Source organism: Trichechus manatus, unplaced genomic scaffold (assembly GCF_000243295.1).
Source record: "Trichechus manatus latirostris isolate Lorelei unplaced genomic scaffold, TriManLat1.0 scaffold00004, whole genome shotgun sequence".
In the NCBI taxonomy this organism is placed as follows: Eukaryota; Metazoa; Chordata; class Mammalia; order Sirenia; family Trichechidae; genus Trichechus; species Trichechus manatus.
In genome coordinates, this window is record NW_004443940.1 from 20,686,067 (window position 1) to 20,703,989 (window position 17,923).

The 17,923-nt window shown below is 39.9% G+C and overlaps 1 protein-coding gene across 1 annotated transcript; it reads left to right on the top strand.

Annotated features, from left to right (window-relative positions):
• The first annotated feature begins 8,701 nt into the window (after positions 1–8,701).
• On the top strand, positions 8,702–13,070 carry TMEM17 (transmembrane protein 17). The gene is made up of 4 exons (XM_004369282.1): positions 8,702–8,801; positions 11,481–11,584; positions 11,737–11,850; positions 12,792–13,070. The coding sequence occupies exons 1-4, from the start codon at positions 8,702–8,704 to the stop codon at positions 13,068–13,070; spliced, it is 597 nt and encodes a 198-aa protein (XP_004369339.1).
• The last annotated feature ends 4,853 nt before the right edge of the window (positions 13,071–17,923 follow it).

Below are 17,923 nucleotides of genomic sequence, written 5' to 3' on the forward strand. Positions count from 1 at the left end.
ACTGTATTTGTTTGTGTAACTCCTTCCTTGAGGAGTCTCAATCCCCTGGGGGTATAAATAACCCATAAATATGAAATGGTCTTATTTTTCCCATAATATTTCCACATACTAATTGTGCTATGCCCCCTCCCCCATTTTCTTGCTGGATATCAACTCCTTTAACCATATCTTGGTTTCACTCCATTTATTTATTAGCCTCTTTAAGTTATTAAGACCATCTTATTCTGGCATATAAGGTTCAATTCGGTTTGTTTTTAACTTAAGCTTCCAAGTGAGTTCAAAGCGTTTTTTTTTTCCGTCCCTTCCCTCCAGAGAAAGATAGACAAGCCTGTTGCTAGTGGCTTGGAATGGGGTGTGGGGCGGGCGAGGATAGGCTGTTCTAATTACCGTTCTCTCTCACTCTTTCTGGTTCTTCCCCTCTGAGGTCAAAGCGGAAGGAGAAATGGGACAGTGGATATCTTATACAGCTTCCCATGGAAGGCTGCAACTCTCTCTTTGGGATGCTGCTGCTTCTCTAGTTAGCCCTATCTGAATTTCAATGCTCGCTATACCAGAGAGAATCCAAATAATGGTTCCCTCATTGATGAGGAGGAGCCCTGGTGGCACAGTGGTTTAGCACTTGGCTGCTAACCGAAAGGTTGGCAGTTCCAACCTACCAGCCCCTCCCACACAGTTTGGACCTCCCAGCCCCTCTGTGTGAGAAAGATGTGGCAGTTTGCTCCCGTAAAGGTTACAGCCTTGGAAACCCTATGGGGCAGTTCTACTCTGTCCTATAGAGTCGCTATGAATCTGAATGGACTCCATGGCACATTTTTTTTTTTTTTTTGGGTGAGGGTCCTAGTGGTACCTCCTGGCTGCCCAGTCCCTTGAGGCAGAGATCTTGCACCTACTTGACCTCTTCCATGAGGGTCCTGGCTAGCAGCCTTGATTAGAGGTGAGAGTGTGGGCTATTGTGACGCCTCTTCCTTCAGCTAGGCCATCTCTGTTGCTCCCTCTCCTTAACCTGGAAGCTTAGAGCACTTTGATGGTCCCAGAGAAGTCAGATGTGAGAAGATCACTAGTCCTCAACTTAATGGAGGAGGGATAGTTAGGCATATCCAAAATTTATGAGCAATTCTCTTGGTGCCCCCTCTCTTGACTTTGAGGAGAATTCCCACTCCTCCCCTACAGTGATAATGTGGTAAAAGAAGAGGAAATTGTCTCCTTATAAATATTACACTAATTTCTATTTGTCCTTTCCTTATACTTCAGGAAGTAGGGAGGGGGTGGTTTTGGGGAATGTTTGGTGGTTCTCTGCATTGACTTTTCTTAATAGCTGCCCTAACTATAGGTGGTCCCTGAACTTAGAATATGTGTACTTAGCACCTTCTGTGCACAGCTTTGGATCTTAGCCAGGGTCCAGGGAATATATCTATTGACATCATATTACATTTGTCTCCAACCATCTGGAACGTCTGTTAATCTTCATAGAATATTTTTTAAAAAAAAACAAAAAAACAACTCTGTACTAACTAAAAGTACAATGGAATAAAAATGGGATATAGGAGTAACTGCAATGATTTTCTATTTTACAAAAAACTTATCTTCAAACTTAATCATATACACAAATATAATAAATTACTATATTTATTTTAGGAGCCCTGCTGGCACAGTGGTTAAGCACTCAGCTGCTAACTGAAAGATCAGTGGTTTGAACCCACCAGCTGCTCCACAGGAGAAAGATGTGGCAGTCTGTTCCCATAAAGATTACAGCCTTGGAAACCCTATGGGGTAGTTCTACTCTGTCCTATAGGATTGCATGAGTTAGAATCGACTCCATGGCAACAGGTTTATATTTATTTTGTATAATAAATAATTATATTTATCTATGTGTACACCTTTCATTTGAATACTAATTGTCCATTTAGAAGATATCTACTCTTACAGCTTTAATGTGATTGGGGATCAAAACCGAACATGACTAACTGTACTAACGTGTACTGTTGAAGACAAAGTATACTGGTTGTTAAAAGCACACACCAAAAACGAATTGTTATGGAGTTGATTCTGACTCATGGTGACCCCATGTGTGTCAGATTAGAACTGTACTCCACAGGGTTTTCAATGGCTGATTTTTCTATAGTAGATTGCCAGGACTTTCTTTCATGGAGCCTCTGGGTGGACTTGAACCTTCAACCTTTGGGTTATCAGCTGAGACCGTTAAATGTTTGCGCCCCCCATAACCCATTGTCATGGAGTTGAGTCCAACTCATAGCGACAGTACAGGATAGAGTAGAACTGCTCCATAGGGTTTCCAAGGCTGTAATCATTATGCAAGCAAACTGCCACATCTTTCTCCCGCGGAGTGGCTCGTGGGTTGAACTGCCGACTTTTCAACCTTTCGATTAGCAGCAGAGCACTTTAACCACTGTACCATCAGGGATCTTTTTGTGCCAGCCAGGGACACAGAACCACAATTTAAAACAAACAAGAGGGTATGATTGTCTTAGGCTGGGTTCTCTAGAAAAGCAAAACCAGTAAAGTGTATATGCCTAAATATATATACAGAGATTTATCTTATGGAAATGGCTCATGTGGTTGTACAGGCTGGCAAGTTCCAAGTCCATGGGTTAGGCATCAGGCTGAAGGCTTCTCCTGCCTCATATAGCTGCAGGGGCTGACAAACACAAGATCAGCAGGATAGATGGCAAGCCGTTGGCTCACAGGCTGCTGAGGCTGATGAATCCAAGATTGGCAGGCAATACAGCAGGTTGCTGGCTCAAGTCCCAAGAACCAGAAGTCAGATGATGATGAGCCGGATGCAAGATCCAGAGCAAGCAAGTGAGCGTGGCCAGAATGCCCATATATATTGAATGCAGGCCACACTCCCAAGGAAACTCCCGTTTCAACTGATGGACTGCTGTCTTAGGCTGGGTTCTCTAGAGAAGCAAAACCAGTAAAGCATATAAATATATATATATAGGGAGAGATTTATATCAAGGAAATAGCTCACGCAATTGTAGAGGTTAAAACATCCAAAGTCCACAGATCAGGGTAGAGGCCTCTCCCAGTTCACGTAGCTGCAGAAGCTCGTGAACCCAAGGTTGGCAGGTCAGAAAGGGGCTCCTGCTCACAGGCCGTGAATGTCAGTGAATTCCAAGATCAGCAGACAAGACAATCAGGTTTCTCCTGATTCATGTAGCTGCAGGGGCTGGTGAACCCAAGGTTGGCAGTCCGAGGAACCAGACTCTTGCTTGCAGGCTGAGAAGTTTGACGAATTCTGAGATCAACAGGTAAGCTGCTAGCTCAAGTCCCACGAACCAGAGGTGAGATAACAAGAGGCAGCTGCTGAGTCTGGAACAAGCCAAAAACCTTGGCAAGGCGAGCAGGCAGAAAGTAACCGGGGAAGGCAGAGAGATGAAACTGAGAGGGCAGTGAGCTGCCACAGGCCCTGCCTCTGCCAGTACCACTCAGCAGATTCCATCATGGGGGTGATCACAACATTATACAACTGATAAAACACTAAGAATAATGCACTAGCCAAGTTGACATACAATCTTAACCATCACAGCTGCTCACATCAGATCACAAAATGGAGGATAATTACATTAGATAACAAAATGGAGGATGATTGCATCAGATCACAAAATGGAGGATGACTATATCATTACGTAACTGCCAAACCACTGAAAATCTTGGCCCAGACAAATTGACACACAACCTTAACCATCACAATGATGTATCACTATTTACTATGGGAAAGTAATGTTTTATTAAAGTCAATAAAAGATAACAAATTAATTTTCTTCCAGAAAAGGGAACATAATCTATACTTTACACAATATAATATAAAAACTATTAGTGCAGTAATACATACTACCACTACTAAAAATAGAACTTATTATATATTCAATAAAAATGATGACTTGCTTCTAATCAGTGTCACAATTCACGTGACAGATCTGAGGTTTCCTTAAGCAGGTTTTTGCTTTCCTGATCTTTTTCCCCTTGGCTTGACATTCCCATCTCCTATATAGTTTGGCTCTTGGAGCAGTGTCATAGGCAGACACAAAGAAATGCGACAGAACCAAATACATGTATGTAATAAACAGCATTTTAAAAGCAAATAATTTTCTAAAAAAAATTCTCAATGGGGATGTCTTTGAAGACAAAATATTAAAGTCAGCCTTGAAATATCACTCAGTACAGTATGAAAAATTCTTTTCATGAGGTAGTTTCTATGTAATTCATAGCCTAACTCTTTCTTATAAACCTTTGTAAAGTGCTGTGAATAGAATATTTTGTATCAGGGATTCAAAAAGCTTTTGATTATCTATTAACAATTTGAGGACTATAAGATTATGTTTCTGGTAATTTAGAATAAGATTTTTTTTATTGTGGATGCTGATGCAGAATCATATTTGAAGATATTCTACCCAAATATTAATAAATTCTGAGAAATGTCTTCTAGTTCATTTTAAGGCAATAAATTGAAAGACATGGTCATTAAAAAATATTATATCTAAACTCTTTATTAGCATCGAGTGGAAGAATTTATATTTTTATTATGCCAAAGAGTAAATAACTCCCCAAGTTAATTTCTTGTCACATAAGATATTATTACTAGATAACTTCGCCCTTTATCAAAGAGAAACAAACCATTGCACAAGCCTCGACATTTTTGTGAAAATAAATACATAAGAAAGTAAACCATAAATGTGATTAAACCCCAGTGAAACACATTAAAAATTTATTGAAGTTATTACTCTGAACTTCAACATTGGTCTAAGAAGTAAACAGTTTAACTTTGTAGGATTGTATGTTAATCTCGCTGGGAATGATTCCCATGATTCTGAGAATGACAGCTCCATACTTCTCCCTTTACAGCCTGAGGTAGTCACGGATCCATAAATGGGAAACTCAAATTGTACTAGCCTCTTGATTCTGTGAAGATGAATTCTCTCTTCTCTTCTTCAGTATTGCACTCATGTGATCACCGATAAATGTCGTGAGAATCAACTATCAAAACAATGTTTGGAAAGCTTTTTGAGCCCTCTGGACCATTTGTCACATCAATGATGACAGGATTCTTTCCATATTTTTTTCCTCTCACAACTCTCTTCTCTAATATATTTCTGCACCATCACTGCCTCTTCCTCTCAATTCATCTTTTTAATAAGGTCTTTTTCTAACTATGAAAAAGCATGTTCATTATAGGAAATATGGATAATAAAATTAAAAGGAAAAATAGCCATAATTCCATCAATTTCTTCCTCTAGGATTTTGATGAAATAATTACAATCTGAACAATATGTTTCACTTCTTTTTTCAATGCTAGGAAAAGTCTTTAACAGAATTCACTCAAGCTTTTGATAAATTTGGTTATCATCATGGACTGTTTTATGGATAATTTCATTCTCTGCCTTTGCTAGGAAAGCAATACAGGTATTGCCTAACAAGGAATACTGTTGAATTCAGAAAATCAAATGCTGGCATGATTTGACTCCACTGTAGGTGTTTCTTCTTCATAAATATCGTTTTAATAGATGTGTTCTGGAGCCCTGGTGGGCAGTGGCTTAAGAGCTTGGCTGCTAACCAAAAGGTCAGCAGTTCAAATCTACTAGTCGCTCCTTGGAAACCCTATGGGACAGTTCTAGTCTGTCCTATAGGGTTGCTATGAGTTGGAATCAACAACGTGGGTTTTTTTTTTTTTTTTGTAATGATGGTTATCATTCATAGAGTCTTATTTAATGGTATAATCTTTACACCAACCATATCAGTAAGATTATCATTATTCCTATTTTACAAAATAAGAACCTGAAATCAATCACACAACTATTAGGTGATAGAGTGGGAATTTTAGGAGATTTGAACCCTGCTCTCTGCTTCCAAGGGCATTCTTTCCACTACAGCCCGACAACTCACGGTAAATATCACACTCTCCTTGACTAGGACCTTGTGGTTGGGGTCTGGCACTTCAAATGCTTGCCTCCTCCTCCTTTTTTTTTGACTAATGTCAATAATGTTGGAAGTAACAAGTACCTTATTTGTTTCTGTGATTATTTCCCAAAATAGAGCCTTGAAATTGGATTATTGCATTAAAGCGCATGGATATTTTTAAGGCTGTTTGTATATATTGTTGATGGCTTTTCTCAGTGGGGTTGTTTATAATTCAATCAGCAGAGTATGAGGCTTCCTGCTTTAGTGTACCCTTTTTGAAAGTTTTGGCTCATTTATTAGCTGAAAAGTGATTCTTTGTTGCTAATTTTTTTAATTTTTTGATTGTTTGAATTCACTGTGTTTTAATAACCAATTCCCCATGGTATACAGTAGCACTTACACAGGCTGGTTAAGTTAACTGCAGAGGTTGCTTGCACTAGAAACGGGAAGATGTGGTAGTGGTCATTAGACCTTTTATTCCTGTTTATCACTAAACAGTCATCTAGCTCCCACTATAGGCCAGGTATTGTGCTGGTGTTGAGGGATATACAGATGAAAGTCCATTTCTGACCTCCAAGAGCTTGTGGACTAGCAAGAGAAGCAGCACGTAAACAGACTATTACAGTACAGCGTGGCCAGCACCGTGACCAAGGGAAGCAAAGAATGTTTGACAAACACAGAGGAAGGCACCTAAGCCAGCTTCAGGGAGACCCTGGAAGTATCTTTGGAGATGGTGAGGCCTCAGCTACATCTTGAAGAGAAACAGAAACTGGTCAGTTTTTCCCTGACACCTCAGACCTCGGCCTAATTAATCACTTCCTCATCAGTGTTTCTTTATTAAAGCACTTATAACAGTGTATTGTATTTATTTTGTTTGTATGTTTCCCTTACTGCGTTGAGCATCTTCAGGGAAAGAATTGCATTCCTAATTCATCTAGTACAATGCCTTGTAGGAATGCAATGAACGCTTGTTGAATTAAAACGAAATTCTAGCCACAAAGTTAGTATTTCCTCCCATACTTTCCTCTTGACATTTAAATAAACATATTTGGTTTTCCTTTTGATTGTAAAAAAATAATAATACTGTTCACCACATAACCATTAGAATAGCTAAAAGGAAATGGATGGAAAATAACAACAGTTGGTGTAGGATATGCAGCAATAGGAATGCTCATACATGGCTGGAGGCAGTAGAAATAGGTGCAACCACTTTGGAAGACTGTTTGGCGGTATTTACTAAAGCTTGGTTATATCCTGTGACCCAGGAATTCCACTCCTAGGTATACATCCAACACAAATACAAACAACAGTCCCAAATTAGAAAAACATACACAACTGCTCATCAAAAGTAAAATGGATAAACATACTGTGGTAGGCTCACACACCACAAGGAGGATGAAACTATACATACTCAACAATATGAATGAATTTTACAAAAAATAATGTAGAGGGCAATGAGCCAGATAAAAAAAAAAAGTAAAGTACCTAAAACCCGTTGCAGTGGAGTCGCTTCTCATAGTGACCCTAACAGACAGAGTAGAACTTCCCCACAGGGTTTCCAAGGCCTTAATCTTTATGCAAGCAGACTGTCACATCTACCTCCCGAAGAGCAGAGGGCTGGTGGGTTCTAACCCCCGACTTTTCGGTTAACAGCTGAGTGCTTTAACCGCTGCACCCCAGGGCTCCTCAAAAAAGTGCTTACTGTAGGATTTCTTTTATATAAACTATAAAAACAAGCAAATTATTCGATGCTATTACAGGTCAGGAAAAGATAGTGGTGGGCTTAGTGACTGAAAAGGACAGTAAGGGGAGCACCTTGCGGTGCTGGTAAGGTTCTATTTGTTCCGGATACTGAATACACGTGTATATTCAGTTTGCGTCCACTTCTGTACGTATATTACACTTAACTTAAAAAAAAAAAAACTTAAGTAATACATCTTATTTGAGAGAAAGCTGGAAAACACAGAAATATTTAAAGAAGAAAATCAAAATCACCCACAATCCCCCATCCAGAAATAACATTGTTAACATTTTGCATTATTTTTTTCCAGTCTTTTTTTTTTGAGCCAGTGTGCAAGTGCTCTCTCCTTCCCCTCTCCCCTCCATTTATACACAAATTTTGCTAAATTACGTTCATTCCTAGTTTCATTTTACCTTTTTTTTTTTAAAAAAAAAAGTCAATCCGTTATCATCAAATATCTTTTGCAAGCATGTTATTTATAAACTGCTGCAATGTGGTTCGTCGAATGTATGTGCTCTAATACATTTAATCAGTTCCCCACTGTATATATTCGTGATTTATAATTTTTATTAAACAAATTACTTAAAATTTCGTGTACATCGTTATATATGTATATATACACACATACATACATATAAAATTCCTACAAGAGGAGCTACTGGGTCATGAACATTCTCTAACCTCTGCATCCGTTCTGTATTTCCCTTCAGTAAAGTTGCACTGATTTACAGACTCTGCAAGGTGTGAGGAATCCTTGCACCACAGTTCAACCCCAGGTCATTTATTATTATTATTCTGTTGTTATTGAAGATGGTGGAGCTTGAACGGGACTTAAGAATCTGCCGTGCGAAACACCACCGAGGCGCTCGGCGGCGGGGACATGTATCCGGCTGTCCTCACCGCAGACTCGGCTCCTGCCCTGCGCGCGCGTCCCGGCCGGGCAGCGTCTAGCACCGCCCAGTTGCCATGGGGACCGCGGAGGGTGGCTGAGCCCGCAGTCTAGACTGTATCTGAAGGGGCGAGGGGTACTGAGGCCCAGGCATGGAGCTGCCGGATCCGGTCCGCCAGCGGCTGGGAAACTTCAGCCGGACCGTGTTCAGCGACTCCAACCGGACCGGGCCGGAGTACAGCGAGGGTCCGGGTGAGTGGCCGAGGCCCAGCGCAGGGGGTGTGGTCCGCAGAGGGCCTGGCGCGGGTTTTGGAGCGGCCAGATTTTGCCCGCACCTAAGATGGCGATTTCGCCTTCAGCTGGGTCACCGTGGTGCGGGGAGCGTCTTGGAGGAAGGGCTGGGCCGGGCCCCGACCCCGTTCCAATCTTGGTCGGCTCATGCTGTGGCCTGGGAGGCGCATTGCTAGCGCCGCAGCTGATTTGGCGCCGGCCATTGCGTCGTATGAGGCTGAACGCTGCCTGCGCGGAGACTTAAAAAATAAAAAGCTGCCTTGCCAGTGCTCTGTCCCGCGTCTTTGCGGAGGCCAACGTTGACTTTCCTCTGCGTCTGCCCTGGCTTTCCTGGCCAGGATGGGGGAAACAACCCGAATAGCATTACCATTACCACCACCACCACCCCCCATCCCCCACCCTCCTGTGAAATATCTTTGTCTTTTCTCTCTTCCTAGAAGAACAAGCACCTTCCTCCACAAGTCCATTTTCCAGCAGAAGAGATGAAAAAAAATTTTTTTAATGAGTCATTTTAAACCTCTGTCCACTCCAGAGTGGCAGCTGCCGCAGTAGCATGGCCTTCGACAAAACTTGTCCCCTTCCCGGCCTTCTCCTCCCCTATATATAGCTCTTTTCCTAAATCTGGTAACAAAATCACGATGCTGCATTCAACGGGATGACAAGTGATAACGCAGTTTCCTCCAAAACCGTTTCCTCCTAATCTCGATGACAGATAGCATAATGTCGACGAAACCCTTGCGGTTTTCATCACTGAACTCTGCTCGGAAATAGAAACCTTTTCCTTTGATTGGTTTTAGGGATTTTTTTTTTTTTTTAAAGCGTGCCAAGAAAAGCAGTCAGTCAAAGTTGCATTTTGTCACCTTAATCACTTGCCTGTTCCCCCAAATTTTAGGCCTCTTTATGATTTAGGAGGTGCAGAGAAAGACCATGTGAAAAATTAGGTTTTCACGTTTCTGATTCTAAAGCTGAGGCTTAACAGACGCTAAAATCTGATGATGCAAGGTAGTGATTTAAATCAGGGGGTCAGCGAAGTTTTTCTATAAAAGGCCAGGTAGTAAATGTTTTAGGCTTTCAGGCCACAGGGTTTCTGTGGCAACAATAGCAAGAAGTGAATGGGCATAAATAAAACTTTATTCGTAGACACTGAAATTTGAATTTCATATGGTTTTCATGCATCATGAAACATTATTCTTCGATTTTTTGTTTTACATATTTACCACAATAAAAATTCTATTAAAAAGTAGATCATAATATCAGACATATTCTTGGAGCTAAAGGAACCCTTCTTGCTGTGAGACACCATGATTATTTCTTATATTTTAAAATTGTTAAATGACAGATTAAAAAATACTCAGTTGTAGAGAAAAAGAAAAAAATCATCTTTTTAAGTAAATTATTTTACAACCAACATTTAGAGCAATTGATTTCAAAATATGTATCTGCTATCTGGTCTTAAATTGTTAGAATTTAGTCAATTTTAGGATGCATTTTGTAGGGTTCCATTTTTAAACTCAAATTCTTAATTTAGGACCTTTCTCCCTTACATAAAAGCAAAAGGTATTAGATAAATGGAATTCGTTTATCATGAATGGCTACACTGGTAATGTCCTTATGACAGCTTGTTTCCATTAATTCGTTCTTTCAGCTTAGGTATGCTTGGTATTTACTGTTAAAAAGCAAGATGGTGAGGTTCTGTGAGGGTCTCAATTCTGGGTAGCATGTGGTCTATGCTCACGATGAGCCTATGTGTAAGCAGAAGAGAAGAAGGAAAGGGTACTATTTATTGAATGCCTACTAAGTGCCAGGCACAGGGCTAGGGTGAGATAATTTTTATTATCTCTAATCCTCACAAGCAGCCTATAAGGTCATTTTAATGTTACCATTTTACAGATGAAGAAATTAACTCTCAAAGAGGTTAAATAACGTATCCCAGGTCTGGCATCCCGAGTTAGCGAGTGGAGGTCCAGCCAAGTTGGACTCTAACGCCCATGTTCTCTTCCGTGCACCGGGCTGTGCCTAGAGCTGGAAGAGTGTGGTTCTTTGCTAGCTTGTCTCATACACAGTTTAGAGTGATAAGTACCCAGAGGGGAAAGAGATTTCTGCTGGGGCGGAGGAACACTGTCAAGGAGGATTTATGGGAAAAATGGCATTGAATTGGCCATTAAAGGATGGGTGGGATTAGGGTATGATGGAAAGGGGGATGTGTCTGATTATAATTTGGGGAGATTCATTTATATGTGAGAGACTAGTTTTTATGTATTTTATGTCTTCATTTTATAGGCTGTTTACGTAGAACTCTACAAAGGAGGTAATGGCAGTTATAGGTATCTGTTCAAGAAGATTCATTGATATTCCACATTTAATCTATACTAGCAGCATGCAGAAGAGTCAGCAGACTGTCATGGCGAAATGATAAAGTAATTGAGAAATATGAAACGTACCCCCAATGGCCAATATTTGAACCCAGCTAAATGGTATTATGATGAATATTCCTTTCACTGCCAATGATTTATCAATAGGCTTAAAATTTGGAGTTTTGTTGAGCCAATACTGTAGTTGTTAATTCAAAGGAATGAAAGAATTTATAGGGCATAGACCAGCATTTAGAGTTTGTTCCTTTTCTCTCTGTTTCTTCCATAGATGATGAAATGGTCTCCAGTTTGGCACTGCAGATGTCACTTTATTTTAACACTTACTTTTTCCCCCTTTGGTGGGTGAGCAGCATTATGATGCTTCAATTGAAGGTAAGTCTGTGCTTCAGCACCCATGCTGAGGTCGCTTCTTGGCCCTGGCATTGTTACACTGTCAATAAAGTTAAAGTTCTAATGATTCTCTTCTATCCCTGGTCAGTTTTACTCTGTGGGATTTTATAAATGCGTTTATTTTTGTTTTTTAGTATCCAGTCTTGCCTGATTACTACAAGTTTATTGTGGTCACTATTATCATCCTAGTAACCTTAATTGAGGTCATCCGGTTGTATCTGGGCTACATGGGTAACCTGCAGGAGAAGGTAGGCTCTTCTTTCCTTTCTGTCATCACTGCACATAAATGCAATGGGGGCTTTCATAGCAAGGAAAAGGCCATGAAAAGTGGTACGAGGAGCATAGGCCTGAATTTAAGGCCAGGCTGCAACGTTTCTACTTTTTTCACTGTGATCAGTTTGCTTAATCTCACAAGCCATGGTTTCCTCATGTATAAAATGGGAAAAACAATATGTACCTCACAGGTGTGTTGGGATTCAATGAAATGATTTATAACAAGTACCTGAACATAGTAAGCGCTTTAAGAACTGATAGTTTTTTCCCCTACTCCTTCTTGTCATTCTTGAAAATACTTGGTCAATTAAATATGTTTATTTGTTTCCTGAATAAGGAAATTAAAAACTAGTTTCGTATGTCAGGCACAAAGATTGTTTTCTGCGTCATCATGCTGCCTAAGCATTTACTGTTACCAGAGCTTAGGGATAATGCCTAAAGATTTCTGTGGTTTTTCTAGGCCCTTCATAATTAGGCCCCACCCAGCCTGCCTGTCTTACTGTATTTCTGGCTATTTCCTAACCCAAGCATCCATTCCAGGCTGGTGTGTTGATTGCTTCTCATGCTCATTCCACATCTTTGCTTACTTAACCTTCGTGCTTCTTCCTCCTTTTATCCAACATTAAAGGCCTACCCCCTTGAAGTTTCTCTTTCACCTACCCTAATCACTCTCGTCTTCTTTCTTGTAGCATTTAGTCATTCACTAAAGTGTAGTATTCTAGGATTGTTTCATATAAGTTAGTTTTGTCTTTCCATCTAGACTGTAAGTTGAGGAAGGGACCATGTCATACTTCTTTTGAATTGCCACAGATCCTGGCCCAGTGTGGGCTTATAGTAGCGCTAAGTTCTTGCTTCTCTGTGTAAACAAAAGACACTACTTTATTGATCTTATTACTCTTAATGTGTGTCATTGCAGGTTCCTGAGTTGGCTGGCTTTTGGCTTTTGAGTCTTCTGTTACAGTTGCCTTTAATTCTTTTTTTGCTCTTTAATGAAGGCTTAAAGAGTTTGCCGATGGAAAAAGCAATACATATCATCTTCACTCTCTTCCTTACTTTCCAAGTTGTTGCAGCATTTCTTGCCTTGAAGAGAATGGTAAATCAATTGGCAACCCGTTTCCACCTCCAAGACTTTGACCGGCTCTCTGCAAACAGAGGGGACACGAGAAGGATGAGGTCATGTATAGAAGAAATTTGACCCAGTGCTGTTGAGTACAAAATCTGAAAGATTCTTCTAGAAGACTGAAAGAGTTAGGAAAACATCGGAGATCTAGCATGAGAAGAAGGACAAAGCAAGTGTTTTGCACTGACTGCTCTCTAGGTCTGAAATTCCAGGGTTAGGGGTGTGGGTGGTAAGGCCTTGTTTGCACAGTACATGAAAGCCTAAAACCTAACTGTTGTCTACTTGATGCCAAATATCTTAATTTTTCTGTTGTTGTTGACTTTCCCAGTGTGTAGAAATCTGTCTGTTGGTGGTCGCAGTTTACCAGTTTGTTTTGTAATTATGATACTTCTAGTAAGCATATGTAAATAGAAGTGAGTACATTTCTTTTAAACTTGTCTGCTACCCACGTCTTGGAGGCCCTGGATGGTGCAAACGGTTAGCAGCTATGCTGATCGAAGGTTGGAGATTTCAGTCCACCCCAGAGGTGCATCTGAAAGAAGGCTTGACGATCTACTTCCGAAAAATCAACCACTGAAAATCCCATGGGGCACAGTTCTACTCTGACACACATGGGTTGCCATGAGTCAGAATCGACAGGACAGCAACTGGTTTTTAATCCACATCTTGGCTGTACATCTGACTGTTTCTTGTAGCACGTGCAAGTAGTTGTCAGTATTCTTGTGTATTAAACTTTATTTAAAAACCAGGAAATCAAATTTTCATGGCTGCTACGGTTAGATTCTAATCCTAGTCTTAGCTGTTCTATTGAGGTTAAGAAGAAAACCAGTGGATTATCATGGTACTTTGAAGGATTTTGTCATAAAATTGTCACTTTTATAAAACCATGTTCAGTATTTATGGTGGTGGTATGTAAAAAAAAATTTTTTTACAATAAATTATAAAATATTTATGTTCAAGTATGAACAACAAGTCATTTCTGTCTTGTGCAATTGTTTTGGGCTATGGGTTTGTTATTTTTGTTACAGAGTTCGTTCTTTCTTTCAAGAGAAGGAAAGGAAAAAACCAACATTAGAGAGCCTGCTATGTTGCAGGCACTGCACGAGGCACATTAACCTTTGGGATCTCATCTACTAGATCGTAATTCACTGAAGAACTGCTTCATACCAAGTAAATTCACATGGGGCTTGATTTGAAAACCAGGTGCCTATTGATTACATAGCGAGAACTAAGACCACCAAAAGGAGTACCCTCATGATCCTAAATTAGCATCTTCATTTGCTAATGTAGGGAAACCTATTTAAGTAAATTCAGTTAAGAATAAAATTGCTTGAGTGTAAATGGTTGTTTGATTGTCAGTATAGTATTTTCATCACAGATTTTCTTCTTTCCAGTAGGGAACTGTGCCTTTGGAAGTAATTTGTTTCACTAAGGAACAGCTACAGTTACATCAAAAAGGGTTCTCTCCAGTTTTCCTTTTCTGCAATTCATGCTCATCTTAGGATTTCCACATTTTGCCTTATTCATTCTTACATTGTGTGTTAGTTACCTAGCATTGCTGTACCAGAAATACCACAAGTGGGTGGCTTTAAAGAATAGAAATTTATTTTCTCACAATTCACAAGGCTAGATGTCAGAATTCAGGGCATGGTTCTAGGGGAAGGTCCTTCCTTGTCTATTTCAGCTTCTAGTAGCTGCAACAATATTTGTAGATGCATCTGTCCCGGTCGTCTTCCTCTTCTCTGTGTGTGTGTCTCTGTGGCTAATCTGTTGTTACTGTAACTCAGAAGTGATTAGACTTTGAACCCACCCTACTCAGGTATGATCTAATTAACATAACAAAGAAAACCCTATTTCCAAATAGGATTACATCCACAGGTACAGGGGTTTAGGATTTCAGCATGTATTTTTGGGAGGAGTGGAGGGGGAGGGGCACAATGTAATCCATAACACATTGCTTAATTTTTTAGAATGTCTTTACTTCCCACTACTCTTGATTACCCCTGACCAAACTATTTAAGCTAATTTTATTATTTCTGCATTTTAAAATTTACGAAGTTCAGTCAAAGATTTTTTCTCCAATGCACTGGCTGATTAAATCTTTTCGCTATTTGGGGAATCTGTTTACCGAAATAGTCATTAGGTGTACTCCAATAATTTGAAATTCAAAATAGAATTCTGTCTGGACAATTTTCTAAAATTTATTTTTGTTTGCATTTGTTCCCCAGATTAGAGTAGATACGTGATTCTGTAAAAAAAATATAAGAAAATTAAGCCTACAAAACAGATGAGGGAATAATGAAGGAATACATTTCTATTTCAAGATTGTTTTCAGAGTTTTATTTTATATAGCAGGTTCTGTGATACATTTAAATTTCTAATATTGGACTAAGAGATTAATAGCTAAAATGTTAGTCACAATGGTTATAAAAATTTTTTTGTTGTTAGGTGCCGTCGAGTCGGTTCCGACTCATAGCGACGCTGTGTACAACAGAACAAAACACTGCCCTGTCCTGCACCATGCCTACAGTCATTGATATGCTTGAGCCCATCGTTGCAGCCACTGTGTCAATCCATCTTGTTGAGGGTCTTCCTCTTTTTCGATGACCCTCTCCCAAGCACGATGTCCTTCTCCAGGGACTTATCCCTTCTGACAACATGTCCAAAGTATGTAAGACATAGCCTCACCATCCTTGCTTCTATGGAGCATTCTGGTTGTACTTCTTCCAAGATAGGTTTGTTAGTTCTTTTGGCAGTCCATGGTATAGTCAATATTCTTCACCAACACCATAATTCAAAGGCATCAATTCTTCTTCAGTCTTCCTTATTCATTGTCCAGCTTTCGCGTATAGGTGAGGTGACTGAAAATACCATGGCTAGGGTCAGGCACACCTTAGTCTTCAAGGTGACATCTTTGCTCTTCAACACTTTAAAGAGGTCTTTTGCAGCAGATTTGCCAATGCGTCCTTTGATTTCTTGACTGCTGCTTCCATGGGTGTTGATTGTGGATCCAAGTAAAATGAAATACTTAACAACTTCAGGCTTTTCTCCATTTATCATGATGTTGCTTATTGGTTCAGTTGTTTGTTTTCTTTATATTGAGGTGTAATCCATACTGAAGGCTGTAATCTTTGATCTTCACCAGTAAGTACTTCAAGTCCTGTTCACATTCAGCAAGCAAGGTTGTGTCATCTGCATAACTCAGGTTGTTAATGACTCTTCCTCTAATCCTGTTGCCCCATTCTTCTTCATAGTCCAGCTTCTTGAATTATTTGCTCAGCATACAGATTGAGTAGGTATGATGAAAAGATAACAACAACCCTGATGCACACCTTTCCTGACTTTAAACCACACGGTATCCCCTTGTTCTGTCCGAACAACTGCCTCTTGATCTATGTACAAGTTCCTCATGAGCACAATTAAGTGTTCTGGAATTCCCATTCTTCACAATGTTGTCCATAATTTGTTATGATCCACACAGTTGAATGCTTTTGCAGAGTCAATAAAACACAGGTAAACATCTTTCTGGTATTCTCTGCTTTCAGCCAAGATCCATCTGACATCAGCAATGATATCCCTGGTTCCATGTCCTCTTCTGAATCCAGCCTGAAATTCTGGCAGTTCCCTGTTGATATACTTCTTCAGCTGCTTTTGAATGATCTTCAGTAAAATTTTACTTGTGATATTAATGATATTGTTCGATAATTTCCTCATTCAGTTGGATCACGTTTCTTGGAATAGGCATAAATATGGATCTCTTCCAGTTGGTTGGCCAGGTAGCTGTTTTCCAAATTTCTTGGCATAGACAATTGAGCACTTCCAGCGCTGCATCCGTTTGTTGAAACATCTCAGTTGATATTCTGTCAATTCCTGGGGCCTTGTTTTTCGCCAGGTCTTCAGTGCAGCTTGGACTTCTTCCTTCCTGATCATATGCTACCTTTTGAAATGGCTGAATGTCAACCAGTTCTTTTTGATATGATGACTCTGTATTCCTTCCATCTTCTTTTGATGCTTCCTGTGTTGTTTAGTATTTTCCCCATAGAATCCTTCATTATTGCAACCCGAGGCTTGAATTTTTTATTCAGTTCTTTCAGCTTGAGAAATGTTGAGCGTGTTCTTCTCTTTTGGTTTTCCATCTCCAGCTCTTTGCACATGTCATGATAATACTTTGTCTTCTCAAGGCGCCCTTTGAAATCTTCTGTTCAGTTCTTTTACTTCATTATTTCTTCCTTTTGCTTTAGCTACTCGACGTTCAAGAGCAAGTTGCAGAATTCCTTCAACATCCATTTTGGTCTTTTCTTTCCTGTCTTTTTAATGACCTTTTGCTTTCTTCATGTATGATGTCCTTTCACAGTTTGTCTGGTCTTCGGTCATTAGTGTTCAACGCGTCAGATCTATTCTTGAGATGGTCTTAAATTCAGGTGGGATATACTCGGGTTTGTACTTTGGCTCTTGTGGACTTATTCTAATTTTCTTCAGTTTCAACTTGAACTTGCCTATGAGCAATTGATGGCCTGTTCCACAGTCAGACCCCAGCCTTGTTCTAACTGATGATATTGAGCTTTTCCATTGTCTCTTTCCACAGATATACTCGATTTGATTCCTGTGTATTCCGTCTGGTGAGGTCCGTGTGTATAGTTGCCATTTATGTTGGTGAAAAAAGATATTTGCAATGAAGACATCGTTGGTCTTGCAAAATTCTGTCATGCGATCTCCGGCATTGTTTCTATCACCAAGGCCAGATTTTCCAATTACTGATCCTTCTTTGTTTCCAACTTTCTCATTCCAATCACCAGTAATTATCAATGCATCCTGATTGCATGTTCGAGCAATTTCAGACTGCAGAAGCTGGTAAAAATCTTTAATTTCTTCATCCTTGGCCTTAGTGGTTGGTGAGTAAATCCAAATAATAGTCACATTAACTGGTC

What these genes read in the sequence shown, in the direction of transcription:
- TMEM17 (XM_004369282.1), top strand. Translation starts at nt 8,702, where the DNA reads ATGGAGCTGCCGGATCCGGTCCGCCAGCGGCTGGGAAACTTCAGCCGG. An exon ending in GGAGTACAGCGAGGGTCCGG is followed by an intron (nt 8,802 to 11,480) that starts GTGAGTGGCCGA and finishes TTTCTTCCATAG; the next exon opens with ATGATGAAATGGTCTCCAGT. An exon ending in TTATGATGCTTCAATTGAAG is followed by an intron (nt 11,585 to 11,736) that starts GTAAGTCTGTGC and finishes TTTGTTTTTTAG; the next exon opens with TATCCAGTCTTGCCTGATTA.